Source organism: Typopeltis vanoorti, chromosome 10, assembly GCF_054136105.1.
Source record: "Typopeltis vanoorti isolate ZY-2024b chromosome 10, IOZ_Tvanoo_1.0, whole genome shotgun sequence".
NCBI lineage: Eukaryota > Metazoa > Arthropoda > Arachnida > Uropygi > Thelyphonidae > Typopeltis > Typopeltis vanoorti.
Genome location: NC_143558.1, coordinates 131,724,531 through 131,744,032, shown reverse-complemented (window position 1 = coordinate 131,744,032; position 19,502 = coordinate 131,724,531). Strand labels below are relative to the sequence as shown.

At 35.6% G+C, this 19,502-nt stretch overlaps 1 protein-coding gene across 7 annotated transcripts in view; it reads left to right on the top strand.

Annotated features, from left to right (window-relative positions):
• Nucleotides 1-19,502, top strand: part of LOC150102799 (cyclic AMP-responsive element-binding protein 3-like protein 1) — a 384,285-nt gene that overhangs the window by 349,552 nt on the left and 15,231 nt on the right. For all 7 annotated transcript variants that reach the window (XM_090399326.1, XM_090399325.1, XM_090399327.1 and 4 more), the window contains one exon: nt 15,118-15,192. In XM_090399326.1, coding sequence (XP_090255452.1) covers nt 15,118-15,131 — 14 coding nt within the window. In that variant the 3' untranslated portion in view covers nt 15,132-15,192. The remainder of the gene's footprint in view (nt 1-15,117; nt 15,193-19,502) is intronic.

The window sequence follows — 19,502 nt, the reverse complement described above, 5'->3', positions numbered from 1 at the left end:
TGCTGAATAGTTCTTGACATGATGTTTAAGGCCTTCCTCGATGAGTCTAAGGATTCCTTGGAGTATCCCGTAATAATAATAACTCAAAACTGGTTTGAACACTGTCTTATATACTGCTAGTTTAGTGCCTTGGCTAATTTCTCTCTTATTCCATGTTCCATTGTCCTCGTCATGCCAGGTTTGCTTCTTTTGTTGCCTATTTTGAGATTTAACTTGCCATCTCTTCACTAAAAACTGTGCTTAAATAGCTGAAATATTTTACTTGTTTTATAGGCTCTTCATTCAGAAGATAGCTGAAGTTTTTTATGTTTCTGCCTGTTTTCATAGTTTTTGTCTTTTTATTGCTGATTTTCATGCCAAATTTGTTACAGCTGTTATTCACTTTAGAGAATTCTGGAGACTTGCACCGGATGTTTATTTAGGAGTACAATATCATGTGCATAATGCAGAGAGCTAAGTTTGATGTCTCCAAACTTGGCTCTTAAAGTATGAGAGTGTTGAGATGTATTATGTCTAAATTCATTGCATTTTTATTCAGTTTGAATGTTTTGCATAATGAAAAACTCAGGATCCTGGAGGATCAACTTTACTGCTCCATAAGACTAACTCACAATTAGCTGACAAATGCATATTAATATGGGTCTCTCATACTATAATAATTATTATATATGGTAACCTCCATGGAGTCCAAAGACTCATCAGGAGATAAAACCATTATTCAAACAACAGTTATCAAACACATTCACTGACAATATACTCATGACTGCCTCTGGCAATATCCACTCATTTCCCATTTTCAAGTAAAACAGTCATCCTACTCTTAGCAAAACAAGAGGCCCCTTGTTTTTCTCCTCTGTCTTGTTGTATATTGGAACAATTCTTCTTCAGGACAAAAGAAAAAGGAAAAATCTTTTGATGTTTTTGTAACTTGCAGTGTTGCATGAAGGAAGCTGGTAAAGCTGTTGGAGAAGTTGTCAAAGACAGAATTCAGGAATGGGTGGATAAGAATATGATAGTGGGTGGGGAAAGCAGCACGATTTTGTGAATGATAAGCCATGCCTTAGTAATTAACTCACTTTTTATAGTAGTGATGGCTGAGTTAGATTAAGAGAAGAGCTATACAAAAATGTTGGACTTTGCCTCGGTTAAACAAATGGGCTGATGGACATAACAGAGAATAGTATATGAAGGAACAGAATCCGGGAGAAAGTGATTAGAATGTATCACAAGGCTCTGGGCTTGAACCACTGATGCTTAATTTGTATGTAAGTGATATAAAGAATGATTTGAAAGCAAACATTCAGTTGTTTAATGATATGGAAAATTGAGTAGCATAATAGTTAATAAAGGGTGATTTATATAGGCTGACAATATTAGCAAAAGATAATGGGTATCATTTTAATGCGTGAAAGTGTGAAGTTATGCATTTTGAGATGAAAATATTATACTAGCTATTTACTATTTGTATAGTATTGTAGTGCAAGAAACTAAAATTAGGGATTTTGTGGTACTGGTGGATAAGAAAATGTAGTTCAATGCACATATTGCAAAGGTGGCACACAGCAAGCATTACTTATGTTATTGAAAAAACATGCTAACAAAGATAAGGAAGTTATTTCTCTTTATAAGGCCTTGATATGGTCACATTCAGAGATTATCTGTGTATGGTTCTGCCACTTGGGTTTCTTTGGGATGAGGAGGTAGTGGAGAGGATCCAAAGGCAAGTCACCAAGATGGTGAGTGATCTGTGGAATTCTCTGTGACAATAGATTGAGGATTTGTGGGTAGCAGAAGTTGGTTGATAGGCAGAAAAGAGGGGATATAATAGACATATGTGTTACTAAAAGTGCTTTATGGGATTGCAGAGGAAATTCATTAGCACTCTTACACTCCACACTCTTACACAAGATCCCCGGAAATTGTGTAAGAGTGTGGTTAGCGATGATTTGAGGACTAGATTTTTTTCATTTGGATAGTGGCAAATTGAGTGGTATCTATTATACTTTTGTTCACCAACAAAGCAGTATGATAGATATCATATGGATAGTGGTTTTCCTGCAGAGAGTTTCCAAAATCCATGGAGGTTTCCATGCAGTAATAATAGTTGTTTGTTACATGTTGAAAGATTTTTTGAGTTGGGAGGAAAAGGAAGGAGGGACAGATGCTCTATTCTATCTCATAGAAATGTGAGTAATAAGTGAAATTATTAGCAAATCTAATTATGCTTGTTGAACAGAAACAGACTTAAGGAAGTCTGGGAAAAAGTTCTCAAATTTGGGAAAAATATTCCACAGAGGTAAGAAAGAAGCATGAACACATTTCAGGCAAAAATAAATTCTAGAAACAAATGAGAAAGCAAAGCTCATTTAATTTTCAGGTATTGTTGTAACCATGTTTTTGCCAAGAAAATCTAAATGGAATTGTTATTCCTAGAAGACTTTATTTTGTCTGAAAATATTGTTAACAGATGAATTGCATTGTATAAAAATTTATCATACAGTTTTTGAGTTATCACAATTTTTCTTTGTTCCTTAATTTATGGAAGCCAGTATATTATTATTATTATTATTATTTGGGTATCTCCATGTAATCAGAAGACTCACTGCAGGAGACCCTATATTGACACACTAACCATGATTCATGCAATATCTTCCCTTAAACTCATTCGAAGCACTCACAACCACCTTTGGCAGTGCATTCCACCCATTTGCCACCTTCGAACAAAAAATCTAGTCCTGACACTCTTATACAATTTCCATGGATATCCCCTCATCCTCTCTCTCTCTCTCCTCTTGCACTGTACCAAAAGAAGTCATCTATGTCAATCCTATAAAACCCATTTAATAACTTATATGCTTCTATCATATTTCCTCTCTTATGCCTATTAGCTACTTTTTTTGGATTCCATAGTAATACAGAGCATTCCACAGAACAAATCTGTCTCTGTCACTCACAGTGACAGGTTTCAATTCTATCATCTGAATTCTGTCCACCACTTCATCACCAATTCATCCATGCCACAAGATCTATATGCAGTAGTCTAGATATAGCCTTAATAATGCCTTATAATGCAGAACAATAACTTTCCTATCCCTGCTGTATCAAATTGCATGTTCTACAACCATGCAATTTGATATGCTGTTTTTGGCTGTCTTTGCAATGTGCCTTCTAAACTTCAAATACCTGTCGTCAGTAACCCCCCAAGTTCCTGGCTTCATCAACTTCCTGCAGTTCATTTCCTTCAATGTAGTACATATCATGTAATCTCATCCTCCCAAAGTGCATCACCTTGCACTTGGCCACATTTAACTGGCAACAATTTTAAGCCCTCTCTGTGCATAATTTATTTTTTGACAACATTTAATATCATATGCACAGAAATTATTGACTTTAGTATTATTAACAGTAGACCCAATTATCTGCCTCCCTAGCAACTCCCATTTCCCTGATTATTCCCATTTGCTCTATCCTTCATCGATAGATTCTCTTAATGCCAAATGCCCAATCCATTTAAGTGTACACCATAACTTAAAAAATTTCTTCCATTATTCAATCCAAATAGCTGATGGGAAAATTTCAAGTGCATCAGAGAATTTCATACATTCAAGTAATCAAAATCAATAATAAAAGTAACAAAATGATTTAACTATCAGATAATATAGCTTTTCAATAATGAATTTGTTGAATCCATAAAGACACACTGAGAAAAAAAAAAATTATGAACATTCCACATCTGTAATAAGTTTGCAGTAGAATAGCTGTCAGACACAAGCAATGTGATTCTTCCAGCTTCACAGAAGTATTACCAACTAAACTGGAAGCAAAAATTCCCATCTTAAATATAACCATGGAAGACAGATTTTCTGACATTGTAACAGTTCATTCATTAAGATGGAAATTTTTGCTTCAGTTTAGCTGGTAATACTTCTATAGAACTGGAAGAATCACATTATTTGTGTCTGATAGCTATTCTACTGTGAACTTATTAGTTTGCAGTAGAGAAGTACATTTATTGGAGAATTATATAAGCATAAAAAAAAAAAAGTATTTACATATATCACTATCAGCCCAGCTATCTCAGTTGATAGAGCACGAGACTCTTAATCTCAGGGCTGTGGTTTTGATCCCTACACTGGATGTAAGATTCCTCTTATTTATTAATTAGAGATACAGTGGTATACTTAGATTTTGCAAAGGCTTTTAATAGATTGCCACATCACAAATTGGTAACTAAACTGAAGCAAATGGGATTGGATGATAGATTAGTGAGTTGGATAGGCAACTGGCTCTCAGATAGGTATCAGCAAGTTGTGTATGGGGAGGGGGGGGGGAAGAGGTAGTATCCCACAAGAGAAAATTAACTAGTGATGTGCTGCAGGGATCAGTTTGGGGACAATTGTTATTTAATTTGCATATTGATGATATTGGGATGGGTTTAACTGGTGATATACAGCTGTTTGCAGATAATGCAAAACTGGGGAAAGGGATGAGGAATAAAGCAGATGTTGTAGCCTTACATGAGGAATTGAAAAGATTGTATGAGCAGGCATCAATATATAACTGTCCATTCAATATTGCAAAGTGTAAGGTTCTGAAATCCAGTAGGCAGCAATGTGATGCATAGTGTAAGGTTTTGAAATTTGGTAGACAACAGTGGAATGTAAAGTATTCACTTTGTGAAAATTTTGAAGGATATTGAGGACACCTAGGAGTGATCGTAGACAAGGATCTGAATTCAGAGGTCACATTGTACAGGTTGTGAAGTCAACACATCAGACCATGGCACTGATGTGGAATCAAGCCTTGTACATATTACTGTGCACAGATTTGGTCTCCTGGTTTTCATGGTGATGAGGACATATAGAAAATGGTTCAGAGAAGACTGACTAAGGTGGTAACTGATCTTTGGATTGGGATATGAGGACAGATTGAGGAAATGCAGCTTGTAAAGCCTTGTGAGTAGGAGGAAGAGAGGGGATATGATTGATACATTTAAGTTGGTAAAGGGCTCTTACCAGTTAATGCGGAAGAAATTTTTCATAGAATGGGGAAGAAGTTAGACCAAGAGGACATCACTGAACGCTGTATAAGGAGGGTGCGAGCAGAGGCATAAAGAGCAGATTCTTTGCATGGAGAGTAGTTGGTGAGTGGAATGTGTTGTCTGACATTGTGGTAACAGTGAATACAGATATGTTGAATGAGTTTAAGATATGTTGTAATAGATTTCACGGTATGATATGAACACAGATGGATAAGAAAATAACTATTTATTAACTTAGAAGCTAATATTTCACTGGTATTATATCCAGCATCTTCAGAGCACATGACACAGAGTTTAAGATATGGTTTGATGGGCTTTGTGTGTAACAGTGTGTGCCTCCCATGATTAGTCTTTTCATTTCATGGAGCTCTGGTGTTAATTATAATAAATTTCCTTTATAAATCAGAAAGTAAAAGAGCATTCATAGCACTGAGCACCAAGCTGTCAGTTTGCACAATACAAACCCAGAAGAAACTGTGTGTAGAAACAGCTCAACACACAGTTCCTTGAAAAAAAGAATCCATAAAGGTTTAACCTATCTATAAATAACAGTTTCATACAAGAAGGCACACAGAATAGTTGAGTAGTATATCACACTCTTAGAGATTGAACCGATGAATCTGTTCTAAATAAATTCTATTAAAACTAGTCAACAATTCCTTAAACTTTGAGTTGAAGAAATTGTCTGGTCAAGTGGGTGGCGTTTTCTTGTCTAGTCTACAGGCTGTGGCTTCAAACTCCACTGCAGCATGTCTTTACATGGTAGTGAATTTTATTGCCTGATATTAGACCACCACCCTGCTTATTTGGGGTATGAAGTAATGTGTCCAGAGCAGGGGTTTTCAGATTATCTGAATGTCCTACTTTATCTTTGGTACCAAATGTGTGATTGATTTAAAACCTTTCATGAGTAGGATGAACAGAAAAAAAATGTTTTTTTTTATCCAATTTTATTTTATTTATCTAATGCTTATTTGATAGTTGAAGAAATTCCTTTTTAACTTATTGGTATTGGCTGGAGCAAAAAAATTGCACAGGCATATATAATTGCTTTTCTTCAGCTTCTGCGATGTCTGTAATATTTATTATGTACAACTGAGCAGGTAAGATTATGGTTTTGAGTACTATGGCTTTAGAAGAAAAGGAAAGTGGCCCTATTTTCCAGTCTTCTAAAGTTTCAAAGTTCTTGTATATAAGTTCTTGAACTGGTAATATTGGGTAAATGGAGAAGGGAATTCCAAGTATAATGAGGGGTTCTCTCTTAGGGGTTAGTCCAAAAGGAATGCCTCCAAGATCTCACTTTCCAAAAACTTTTAATTTTGTCTTGTCTGCATTAGCAGTTAATCCAGTGATCTTGCTAATTTTTCCAACACCAAAAAAGATATAATGGAATCATTATCCTTTAAAGTGCCCAATGCATCATTAGCATATGTTAATATCTTATTTTCCTTCATAGTTGACGTAATTACTATTCCTCACACAGCACGTGTATTGTTGACTTTCTGTAAGAAAGGTTCAAGAACCAATGCAAAGAGCAGTGGACCAAGAGGGCAACCTTACTTGACTCCTTTTCATATTTTGACCGAGTCTAATAGGAACCCATTAACTAGGAGGTGGGTAGTTGAATTGGCATAGGCTCCTCTGATAATGGATAGTAGCTTTTCATCTACACCAATTTGCTGGAGGATGTGGAACAGAAAGAGATGTCAGACATTATCAGATGCTTGAGTAATGTCTTCCGATAGCATTCCCATTGACTGCTTTTTTGTATTAACTAAGTGGATTGGATCATCTGCATGGTTAGCCGAGTGGTTAAGCTCCACAAACATATGTCTGGGAAAGGAGTGTCCTGCGTTCAATTCTTGTTAGTGTGATGTTAGGAGCTAAGGATCTTTCTCAGACATAGCCAAGTTAGCCGGTCTTGGGTGTGGACTGCAGGGTTTTTCCTCCCCAGTTTGTCTGGAGTTTTTCCTCCCGCAAATCATGCAAGCTTATCTTAAAAACACAATGCTTCACAGTCAGTTACACATGGTTGAGCATGGGAGTAACAACCTCACCTCGTGGCGAGTTGTGAAACCCAGAAATTGGAGGCCAAGGCCTTACATTGAACTGTAGTGCCAGAGAAGAAGAAGTGGATTGGCTCACGTAGCAGAAACAGATTAAATTCTACTGCTTGGCCTGGAACTCTGTACACCTGTATACTTTTAAATCTCATTCCCACTTTGAGCTTGTTATTGATAATGCAGAAAAATATCTTATAGTTAATATAAGATAGAAAATAGGTCTCCAGCTGCTGATTAAGGTGTGATCTCTATTATGTTTAGGAATGAGTACAGTACGGCTTGCTACAAATTCACTTGGTATGTGTCCTAATGAGAGAAAGGAATTAAATAGTATAACTAGAATGAGAAGAATAAAATCCCAGGTTTTGCAGTAAAGTTCTATCCTTAGATCATTAGGTCCAGGGGATTTTCTTGTCTGGCTGCGGTAATTTCAGATGCTGTAATGGGTCTGTCAAGCCCATCTTGGATATGAATATGAAAGCCATTAAAGTTCCAAGAGTTATAATTTCTAACAGTACTATTGTCTTCAAACAGATTTTTGTAGATGTCCTTGACTCCTGGACATGTCTTCACCATCAATGCAGATTTGAGTGATAGTCCTTTCTTTGCGGAATTTAGTGATATCCTTGACTCCTGGACATGTCTTCACCATCAACGCAGATTTGAGTGATAGTCCTTTCTTTGCGGAATTTAGTGAATTGTCAATTGAAGAATGCAGCTGAAGGGCAATCTGCTAAGTGCGTTGTATTTTTCTTATTTAAAATTTTTTTTTTCTTCTACTCTTTTCTGCTTTTCCACTTCTATGTCTATGTTAATATTTCTAATGATGTTGCTACATTCTATACCATTGCTATACTATTGATAATATGGAAAAATATCTTGTAGTTAATATAAGATAGAAAATATTGTGTTGGTTGGTTGTGTGTTACACTTTTTATACTCTTTTTATACACGTCTTTCAACTTTTTTTCTTTTGCGGTAAGCCTGTTGCTTTCCCCATTCCATCATATTCTATTTTACTGCTTGTTTGAATTTTAACCACATATCCCAATTCCAGGTAATATTATTCCAATTTGAACAGAAGGCCTGGAATTTGGTTGAAAAGATCAACAGAGAATTTAGTCAAAGTCTCCATAGCCCAGAACTGATTTCTACTTGTTCCATGCAGTGGAACTTAAGTAAAACTGGATTATGATCTCACATGTTTATGTCAAGATCTTTTATCTGAATTATCCTATTTATAAGGGAAGAAGAGATATAGATTCAATCAAGACTACTACCAATATCTTGATTCATGTATGTGTAAGCCTGGAGATTAGGATTGCGAATCCTCCATGTCTGCTAGCATTGTCAAGACATGTTTTTAACTGTGAATATCCCACTTTTCCACTCCTGGTGTGTCCTCCTATTTTGTCTACTGTGGGGTTTTCAATACAATTCCAGTCTCCAGCTGCTATGATGTAGTGGGCACCATATAAATATGACTCCAATTCCTGGAAGAATTTTCGTCTAACTGTTCCATTGGATGGAGCATATCATCATGATCATCAAATTCCTGGCTGTACCCTCAAGGGGTGTACAGGATATGATAGTACTGCATGAAAATTTACATCATTACTAACTTCCTATCTACAATTTTCCTCCAAATCAATATGTTACCTGTCAAGACTCCAACATTTTCAGATCTTATATTTCTATCTTCTGAGGTACTTTTTACCATATCAATCCACCTCTCTATCTCCACCTTGTTTTGTAATCAAAATATACTGCAAACTTCATCCTATGATATATTGTACTGTTGTAAAAAAAGTGAATGAAACAGTTTAGGAATGACAGAGAACATGGATTTGATGATATTTTGGGTTTCTGTATCAAAGGAGAAGCATAGTTGATGAGTCAAGACCCAAGAGACAAAAAGGACCAGAAGAGATGGAGAAGAGTATGTGCCTTCGATTATACCATGGAATAGTCGGCTGCATGTGTTTGGTGATAGAAGAAAGATATTCACTTTCCAAACTTGAATTTTTTCAACTCCTTTGTAGTGAAAAATATGATCAGTATGCGAAGACTTATCCTAATGGTATTTTAGAAAACTTAAAGGATTTCTACATTTGCTGGAAAAATGAACTGAAAGTACTATTTTCTTTTGAAGAATTTGCCAGGAAACCTAGTAAAATGATTAGGAAACCTACATCACCTATTAAAATTCATGCACAGACGAGCATTCTTTTTCGGTTATGAAGAGAAAATATACGTGTTATAGAAGAACACAAACACAGAAAGGCTGTGCGGCCTAATCTTAATTGCTATTGAAAAGACATTGATGAGGGAACCGAAGGCAAAACCTTCATTTTATGATGATGTGCTAACACAATTCTTAAAGAAAAACAGAAGATTGGAACTTGTGTATAAATAAAGTAAGTAAAACGAGTTATTTCAGCCTTTCTTTCATGTCTGGAAAAAAATGATAATTTCCCAAGTGATTACTTTTTTCGATTTCTGTGTGAATTATATATGGCTGTATTTAAAAATCATATGAAAATTCAAATTATCTGTGTCTCACTCTAGTATTTGCCAATGATAATCTAACCTCACCAAGAAGTGTAAACCCTGTTTCTCAGAAAAATGGTGTGCCTGAAGCATAGCTCTTATTGTCCTTTTTGACCTTTATGCTTTCCATATTTAAAATTATATTAACATGTTGTCACATTCACACCTGGGTGTCTGTCATTCCTTTATTCCTTAGGAGGTACTAGCTTATGTGTGCTGCTGCCACGTTGAGCACATTTTCACAAAGCTTATATGGCATGTTAGTCCAACTTCTGTGGTAGAATTTTATTTCTAAAATTAACATTTGGTATGTGTCTGGATGATATCGAATATCTTAAATGCAATTCAAACTGATTTCAAGTTATATATATATATTTATTTAGCTTTTTATAAATTGAGCACTTTCTGTATCTAATGGCTGCATTACCAACAGCTGTTACACATATTTTCTGAAACTGAAAATTTGAAAGCGGATATTAGGACAAATGTGTTTAATTAGGAGTTATGTTTAGTGCTACAATAAATTGTTCTGTTTGCATGCATGCAGCATAGCCTGTGGGAGTGGAGTGTTTTTCCATTAAGTGTGTCAGTGGCGCACTCATGGAGCATAAACATTTATTAATCTTATTACACATCCACAATATTTCCAATCCATTGTCAAGTGATTACAAAATGACCCAAGGAAGGGGGGGGGACAAGAACAAGAACTCCTACTCCAGCCCTGTTAAATCTTCCAAAGTTCCAATAAGAAAGATGTGGACATCTCTCTGTTAAAATTTTTATATCTTTATATCAGCAGAAGTATATTTCTTGGAGAAACAAAAACCTGATATTATGGCATAGCATAAGTTTCCATATAGTTTCTTGTTTAATTTGCCTGTGGAATCCTGGTACATTTAATGAGACAATGCAGAAAGTAGATGCTATGATTAGTGAAGTCACTAATAAGTCTTCAACTTCTCGATTTTGGAAGAACCTGATGAGTTCTTCACTCTGTTGTATAGCCTGCTTCTTGTAAACTGTTTTCCAGTTTTTTTCCAGTTTCTTTCCATTATTTCAATTTCATGCCTCTTGATTTGGAAGCTAGTTATTTTCTTTTCATGTAGATGATAATCGTATTGAGAAAACTCTGAATCAGTAATTGTCATTATTTTTTCCTTAATCGTATCTCTTGCTTTTCCTTTATGAGCATGAAATGGCTTTTCATAGTCCATAAACTTTCTGAGCCTAAAAAGTTTTCATTTGATGATTCGCAACCTTCTCCATCTGACGTTTTTTGTTACTTCTTTTTTTTTTAGATGTAGTTCCTTTTTTTTTATTTTTTTTATCCTCAATCTTTTTTATTAATTTATCTTTCTGTTTTGATGATCTTGTCTGCATATTAAGTTCTTTCTTACTTACTTGCTTTTCTGTTTCTTCTCTAATTTCTCCTAGTTGAACAGTTTCTTGTTTTTGCATTTCTTTGTCTTGTATCTGTTCAGTTGTTATACTAAGTTCATTATTGGTAATTTTAGCTGATATTGTTCCATCCATATTTGACTGGGAAAGTGGCTCCTGCAGTTCTGGAATTTTGAGACTAATTTCTAGCTGATTTGGTCGTGCACTTTTTGTGATTTTTACCAAGTTTAGTTTGTTTAAAAGTGGAAGATCCAGGAACTGGAACTGAAACTGAATTGGAAGATCCAGGAACTCTTCATTATGTCTGTCTGATATATATATATATATATATGTTACTAATCCTTTCATATGTTACTAATCTTACCCCATTTCAAGAATATCTGCAAAAGAATTTCATTACTGTTCTCTATATTTCATTGGAAATCTTTCAATTTTTGCTGTTTTTGCCTGGCTCCCAACCATTACAGAAATAACTGTGTTTCATTTGAAAGCAAAACCCTGTAATAGTTTGTCCCTTGTTTCCACATCTTTAAATACAATTAAATATTTCCTTCTGCCATACGGGGTGAAAGAATAAATTTTACTAGTACCAAATGTCTCTTTTAAAACCTTAGTCACCCGTCTTGCTTCTTCACATCATGGAATTTCAATTCCTAGAGTTTGCATCCTTGGAGGAATTGGTACTGTTATCTCAGGTGGGGAAAAAGACTAAAACCTCTGCGTTTGATTATAAGAGAGAAAAAAAAATCCATTCATTTGTAATACTTAGGAATAAATAATTCTACACAGCAAATGCTCTGTTTGAACTACTATAAAATGGCAGCTGTATTACTGCCAAAAGTAATTCAGTAATAATGCAGATATTAACTGCACTACCAACAATCGTAATATTTGCTTTAAAAGAAACCAGTGCTGGTGGGAGAGAAATCACCACTAGCACCAGTAAAATAAAATCAAAGTGAAAAAAATGAAAGAAAACCAAAGTATTTAATCTTGCCAAAATCCAAGATGTCATTATTTGAGGTCTCATCCATGGGAGCCAGACCCAGAAGTGATACCAAGTTTGAGTAATGCAGAAATCATATTTCCATATACAAGTAGCCAAAAAGTGTCACACCTTATTAATAAAATACTCTGGATTAGAGATAGATGTTGAAAGGTTTTGCTATAAATTAAAGATGCCAAAAAATTATATTCTTGGTTTAATCCTTTATCCAAGTGTAAGCAAACAAAATTTGTGCGTAAAGTAAATTTGTGACTGAGAAACTTGTATATAGAGGCTAATGACTTCACATCACTTGCCTTAGTATTCTATAATGCAAAGCACATATCATTATGGAGAAGTAAGTGATGTGAAGTCATTAGTCTCTATGTACGAGTTGCCCAGTTGTGAAGTTACTTCACACACAAACTTTGTTTGCTTACACTTAGATAAAAGATTAAACCAAGTATATAATTTCTTGGCATCTTTAATTTATAGTATAACCAAGTGGAAAACCTTTTACATTTATCTCTAATCCAGAGTATTTTAGTAATGAGGCGTGACATCTTTTGGCTGCTTTTATATTGAAATATGACTTCTGCATTACCTCAACCTTGGTATCACTTGTGTGTTTGGCTCCCACTGATGCCTTCCGGTCAATATTATCAAATGGAGGTACTTTAACATTGGAGATCCAATCCATGACATCTGTTACCGATTGGAAACAGTAGAACATACATGCTACAGCTGCCCTCTTTCCTTGCTTATTTGGAAAGATTATGTAATGTGTTGGGCACTCCATTACTTACAACAGAACAGGATATTTTTTTTGCAGTACCCGCCACTTGTCAGCAATGGGAAGAGAATTTTGATTTTAATAATTAATGAATTAAAATAGCATTTATGGAAGATTAGAAAGAAACATGGATTTCAAAACCAGCAATATGACATCCAAATGCTTTATAATATTGTATTGAGGAAAATTTATTGTTCAGTCAGACGATTTTTGTATATATAGAAAGAAGCATTCTAGGGGATATCAAATTTTTGACTAGAAGGTGTAGACCACTCACATTATGCAGTATTCACCAGGTGGAGATAAAATTCTCTCTTTTCTTGCTATGAGAAGTTTTTAAAATAGTTTTATCCTCTTAATTCAATGTGGCCTTATAGTCAATTACAGGGATGACTGGAGAGCAATCCCAGGCAGAGAAGTGCCAACTCAAGGTGGTTAACTCAGATAAGGCTAACCATCTGGGTATCAATCATCTTTGCACTTCAGTTTCAATTTGACTTTTGGTTGTTCAGCTAGATGTGATTGGTGAAAAAGGAAAACTGATAGCATTTGGCTATATGATGATATAAAAGAGCTGTGGCCTTTTCTCTATCTCATACTACCTATCTCTCTCTCTGTCTTTTTCCTAATACTATCAAGCTCTCTTCACCCCCTATACTAACTACTCAAGGTCTATGATGAGCACCCTTTACTTTTTCACCTCATTAAAGGGGAGGGGGGAGAAAACGGTTTGGGTAGTGACCCTTCCCATAATTCATAGCATTATACATATCTGTAAGGATATGTGCTTTGCATTATTGGATACTAAAGCAAGTGATGTGAACTGATTTCATGCATGCGAACTTTGTTTGCTTACACTTGGATAAAGAATATAATTTCCTGGCATCTTTAATTTATGTCATAGCACTTGACTAGCCTCCACAGAGCTCTGATCTCAAACTAATTGAACATCTGTGGGATGGAGTCTCGGGTGAGGTCAAGGGACTCCACAACAGCCCATGAACTCATTACATGTCTAATTGTCCAAAATTCACATAGATCACTATGGTATGATTGTGGAAAGTGTACCAAGTAAGATTGCTGTAGTCATTGCAATGAAAGAAGGGTCCTATGTGTTACTGAGGTGGGCAACATGGTTTGTTCCTCACACTATGGTGTCTATATTGCATTCAGCAAGTGATCATCAACATCTCTGGCAATTGCAAGCCAGCTTCATCAGATAGTTAAGGAAGAAAAAAGGAAAATAAAAAGCATTTGTTAGGACATTATGATTTTATGTATATGCCATAGGATAAGATTGCATTCGACTGGTTGAAAGTGGTAATTTATATTATTTAGTTGTTATAATTCAGAGCATTTTAATACTCTGGATAATAATAATTTTAATAGGCACCCTTATTATTTAAGTATTTTGTGTGTGTGTGTGTGTGTGTGTGTGTGTGTGTGTGTGTGTGTGTGTGTGTGTGTGTGTGTGTGTGTGTGTGTGTGTCGTGTTAAATGAATGAATTTGTAATTGAACTCTGGAATTATACATAGGATGAAATAAGAAAAAGAAAACTAAAGTGAACTGCATAATTAATTCAGATGATTAATAACTTTAACTATAGAATTAATGATAGTTATCACAAAATCAAAACCCTAAATGCTAATATAAGAAAGATGAAATAATGTTTTGGCCTAAGCATATGTTTTATTACCTAAAAATTATTATTATTATTATTTATTATTATTATTATTATTATTCAGGCCTCCAAGGAGTCAAAAGACTCATCGAGGGAGGTCCTTCCTAAGACATAAAGTCTGTCAAGACTCATCGAGGGGAGGTCCCCCCCTGAGAAACACAAAGTCTATCATACAACTCTTTAAACTCACTGACCGTTCTCGCTCCCACCACTCCATCAGGCAATGCATTCCACGGCTCAACCACCCTCCACACAAAGAAACCACTCCTTACCCTCTTGCTCACAATTTCCTTTCGTAACTTCCAGGGATGGCCTCTTGTCATCACTCCTTCCCGCTGTTCAACCAAGCGAAAGAACTCCCCAGTGTCAACCCTGTAAACACCTCTCAACAGTTTAAAAGTCTCAATCATATCACCTCTCCTTCTTGCTACAGTTTCTTTTTCTGGTGAGCAATGAATAATCAAATAACATCTTGAATGTAATATTTGTGAGTACTGCATGTAATGGAATAACTATTTTTAGTTAGTTTCTTCCATGGATTTTTCTTTTGAACAGCATATTTTTATTACATGCAATTTGTGTTCATTCAGCTTCTTACATTACAGCCAAAGGAAGGTAGCAGACTTAGCTGGAAGTTATTTTAATGCCGTGAGTGAAGCAGTACTTCATTTATTCCATGTGTAAGTACTGTTTTTTTTTTTTTTCAAGTTCTTGCTGTAACTTAAAGCATGTAATACTTGTTGATCATTTTCTTAAAAATGTCAGCAGTTGTTGATATTTGTTGTATGTCCACAGTTCATAGAACCCAGTCTGGCAGATTGCCGAGAATAGTCAATTCATGCTGAAGGGAAAAAAGAAATAAAGGATGTACGAATTGGTCACCAAACATGCGAAATCATGTACTTTATACGTAAAATTTTCCCACTATTATACAAGCAAAATAGCTACCACTTTAAAAACTACAATGTTCAAAAGAGAAAAGTTAATTTTCCGACATGGAGAATCCATTCCTATTATCAGAATGGATTCTCCTTCTTCTGACATGCGCACAAGTGTCAAAGGGTCTCATATCTGTGGACATACAGTACTAGCATCATTTGTAGTACATGTCAGTTTCTGAAACAGAAAACATTTAGTTTTCTGTTCCAGAAATTTCAACATGAATGACCTACTCTTACAATGAAACACAAACTGCTCCTAATATTTTAGATTAACAGCAATAGTGGATATCTGTGTGAGATTATCAGTAAGGAAAATATGTATTCGGTGAGTAAGTGGTATAGTTCACCCACCGTTTGTAGGTCCCTGTTTCGCGTCTTTCCAAGAATAGTCGATTCATGCTGAAGGGGAGAAAGAAATGAAGGATGTCCGAATTGGTCACCAACACGCGAAATCACATGCTTTAGAGGTAAAATTTTCCAACTGTTATACAAGCAACATAGTTAACTACAATAATCATAAAAGAGAAGTTAATTTTCCGACCGGTAATAATAAACAACTCATCCCACTATACAGACTGATTACCCTATTATCAGAATGGATTCTCCTTTTTCTGAGATGCGCAGAAGTGTCGAAGGATCTCTAATCGGTGGGCGAACTATAGAAGGGAATCTTTTCAATATAATAGCAGTGACAATGATATGTTACTCAGATAGGTATTGAGATAAAAATTGTTCAAAATTCTGATGGAAATATAGTTTTAATTTGTATGTAAGAAATTATTCTGAATTATTCAAATATATTCTTGAAGCAATATCTTCCAGAATTATTGAAAATGCTGGAAATACAGATTTAACTTGCACTGTAAAAAATTATTCTCAATGATATATTTTTGTTTTGGTTTACTGTGTTTTTGGTAGAATTTGGTGTAAGGTACCCATATAATTGAGTGATATTATCTGTTAATAATATTATCATTTTACCCTCCAGGGAGTCAGCAGATTCATCATGCGAGATTCATTCAACTGATGACGTATTTATCATAACGAATCTTAAAATCCTTAACACTCCTTGCATTAATAATACATGCTGGTAATTCATTCCATTCACTGATAATTCTCCATGTAAAAAATCTACTCTCACATCCCTCTTCACCACACTTTTGCATAACTACCAGGAATGATCTCTGATTCTTTCCCTCTCATCTTCTACTCTTTTTATAATCCTCCTCTGGATTAATCTGATAAAATCCTCTCACTAACTTAAATGTTTCTATCATATCACCTCTTTTCCTTCTATTCACCAAACTCTCCTATTCACATTTCTTCAATTTCTCTCCATAGCCAGCATTCCAAAGTCCTGATATTGTTTTAGTCACTCACCTCTGGATCCTCTCCAGTGTCTCCACATCACACTGAAAACCAGCTACATTAGTCCATGTGTGGTCTGGCATGTGCTTTATGCAGTGACACAACCACTTTCTTATTCCTGCATAGCAGCACTACAATGTGCAGCCTTTGCACCCTCTAAACATTAGTTTACTGTCGACCATCACTCCCAAATCTCGAATTTCATCTGCTTCCTTTACATTTCTGCACTCCAAAATGCAGCACCTTGCACTTATTAATAAAATTACACCTCCGCTCCTTTGTTCAAGTCAAAAGTCTATTTAAATTTTCCTGAAGGGAATTCACATCAGCAGTGCTACTTAAAATTCTCCTCAAATTTGCATCATCAGCAACTGAAGATTCCAAGTCAGACCACATGATTTACAAACAATTCAAACAGCAGGTGCCCAAGAACAGAAACTGCTACTGCCCTTATGCAATAGCACTTGCTATTGTCATAAAGTCTTGCTATGGCAAGATACCCTTCCCATAACAAGACTTATTGAAAAGCCAGGTCAACGGAGATGTCAGTTATTAAGCAAATTCTCTCAAACCCCATGGTGAAATTCCATCCAGTCCCACAGCTTTATTGACATTCAGAGTACTCAATATTTGAAACACGCTCTCCTCTTGCACCTCTAAACCTCGAACCTGCCCTATTCCTCTAGTATTAAAACCTACTTCTCCAGGATGAAATTCTCCAATAAAGTGTTCATTGAACAACTCCACTATGTCCTCTGCATCAGTCACTCTATTCCCATTTTTATCCCATAATGTCCCACAATCATTTCTTCTCCTACTGGCCACATATCTAAAAAATTCCCTAGGACTCGCTTTGGATCTTAGTGCCAATCTCTTCTTAGGTTTCAGTTTTGCCTTCCTCACCATGCTACTCACTCTCCTGGCCTGAGTTTTATATTCTTCATGCATCTGCTCTCCACCCCTCTCCTTATATCTCTTCCATAAACTTCCTTTCCTCTGCAGTTCCTGTTTGATATTGTTTGTCATCCATATTCTCTCAGAAATTCAAAAAACTTGCTCTCCTTGTTCCCACACACTATCTCCTCTTTCCATCTATATTCTTGTAATTAAAGTCTCCAATCAGGATCACCTTCTTTTTACATGCCCAACCGATTTGCCTAAAACATTTCACAATCAGTATTCTTTACATTCCTTGGGCTATAGACTTGGATATACTAGCCTGTTAATTTCAACTTCACATTTAAATTTAAAATCTGTCCATGTACTATCAACTCCCACACTTTGTGGAAACAATTCCTCTGTATTTATTAACAGCACTCCCCCTCCTGCTCTTTTCACATTCCTATCCTTCTGGAATATTATATATCCTTCTATTTCTATTCCTGACATCACATCCTCCTCTTCAGACAACAAAGTTTCACTTATTCTAATTATCTTTGGGCATACTAACTCAATCAGTGCAACAAACACTAGATCTCTTGTTTTAAATACTCCAATATTTGTGTACAGACATAACATGACTATTAAATTATTTCAGGAAATCACAACATATACTAAATATTAATTAAAAGAAAACTTTAATCAATTCTTCCTATATTTCGGCAATGTTACATTGCTATCTTCATGGGACATAAAACTATGATATGTGCATGCAGGCACTAACAACAAGCAAATGAGGCTGAAGAGAGTAACTAACATTGTTGCTAGAGTCCTAAAGGTGCCCCCTAGTGGGCTAAATTGGGTTGTCTTGGCTGTTGGACTGATGTTCTCATGATGCAAGCTTCCCAGATATGGAGCAGTCTCATGTACCCAAATTTGTTGAGGTTTGGGAAGTTTTTTAGAGCTGAGGCTGATTCCATGAACAATCTTTCATATTTATATTTGCTGCAGTGTAATAAATACAAAAGATTGTTCATGGAATCAGCTCAGCTCTAAAAAACTTCCCAAATCTCAACAAATTTGGGTGCATGAGACTGTCCCAAATTTGGGAAGTTTGCATCATGAGAACATCAGCCCAGCAACCAAGACAATCCAATTTAGTCTGCTAGGGAGCACCTTTAGGACTCTAGGAACAACATTAGTTACTCTCTTCGGCCTCATTTGCTTGTTGTTAGTGCCTGCATGCACGTATCATAGTTTTATGTCCCATGAAGATAGCAATGGAACATTGCCAAAAATAGGAATGATTGATTAAAGTTTTCTTTTAATTAATATTTAGTATACATTGTAATTTCCTGAAATAATTTAATGGTCATTTGTTACCAACGTATAAGCTTATCAACAAGAATTACAAACATAACAATCCCCGTGTCTTTGAGCCCATTCTACCAGCAGCAACATTCTCTATTCTAGCTGCTATACTGCACCTCTTTTCAGCCTCCCATTTCTCTAATGCTGACTCTGATTTTCATTCCTGCCCAACTCATCCTCACCTTTATGCATTCTATCATCTGAAACTGCATCTTCAACCTTGTAACCATCCTCCTATCGTGCAATCCATTTAGTTGTGCTATCCTGCTTCACAAGTAGACTCTGATCATTTTCTACATTAACTTGTTGACTATGTGCCTTCTCAGAAAACAGTAGCCTTTCTAAATGTCCAACACCACATCCATTCAAGTTCAGTCCATCAATTTTAAACTATTCCAACTTTCCTTCAAATTTGCCCCATAGATTTACAA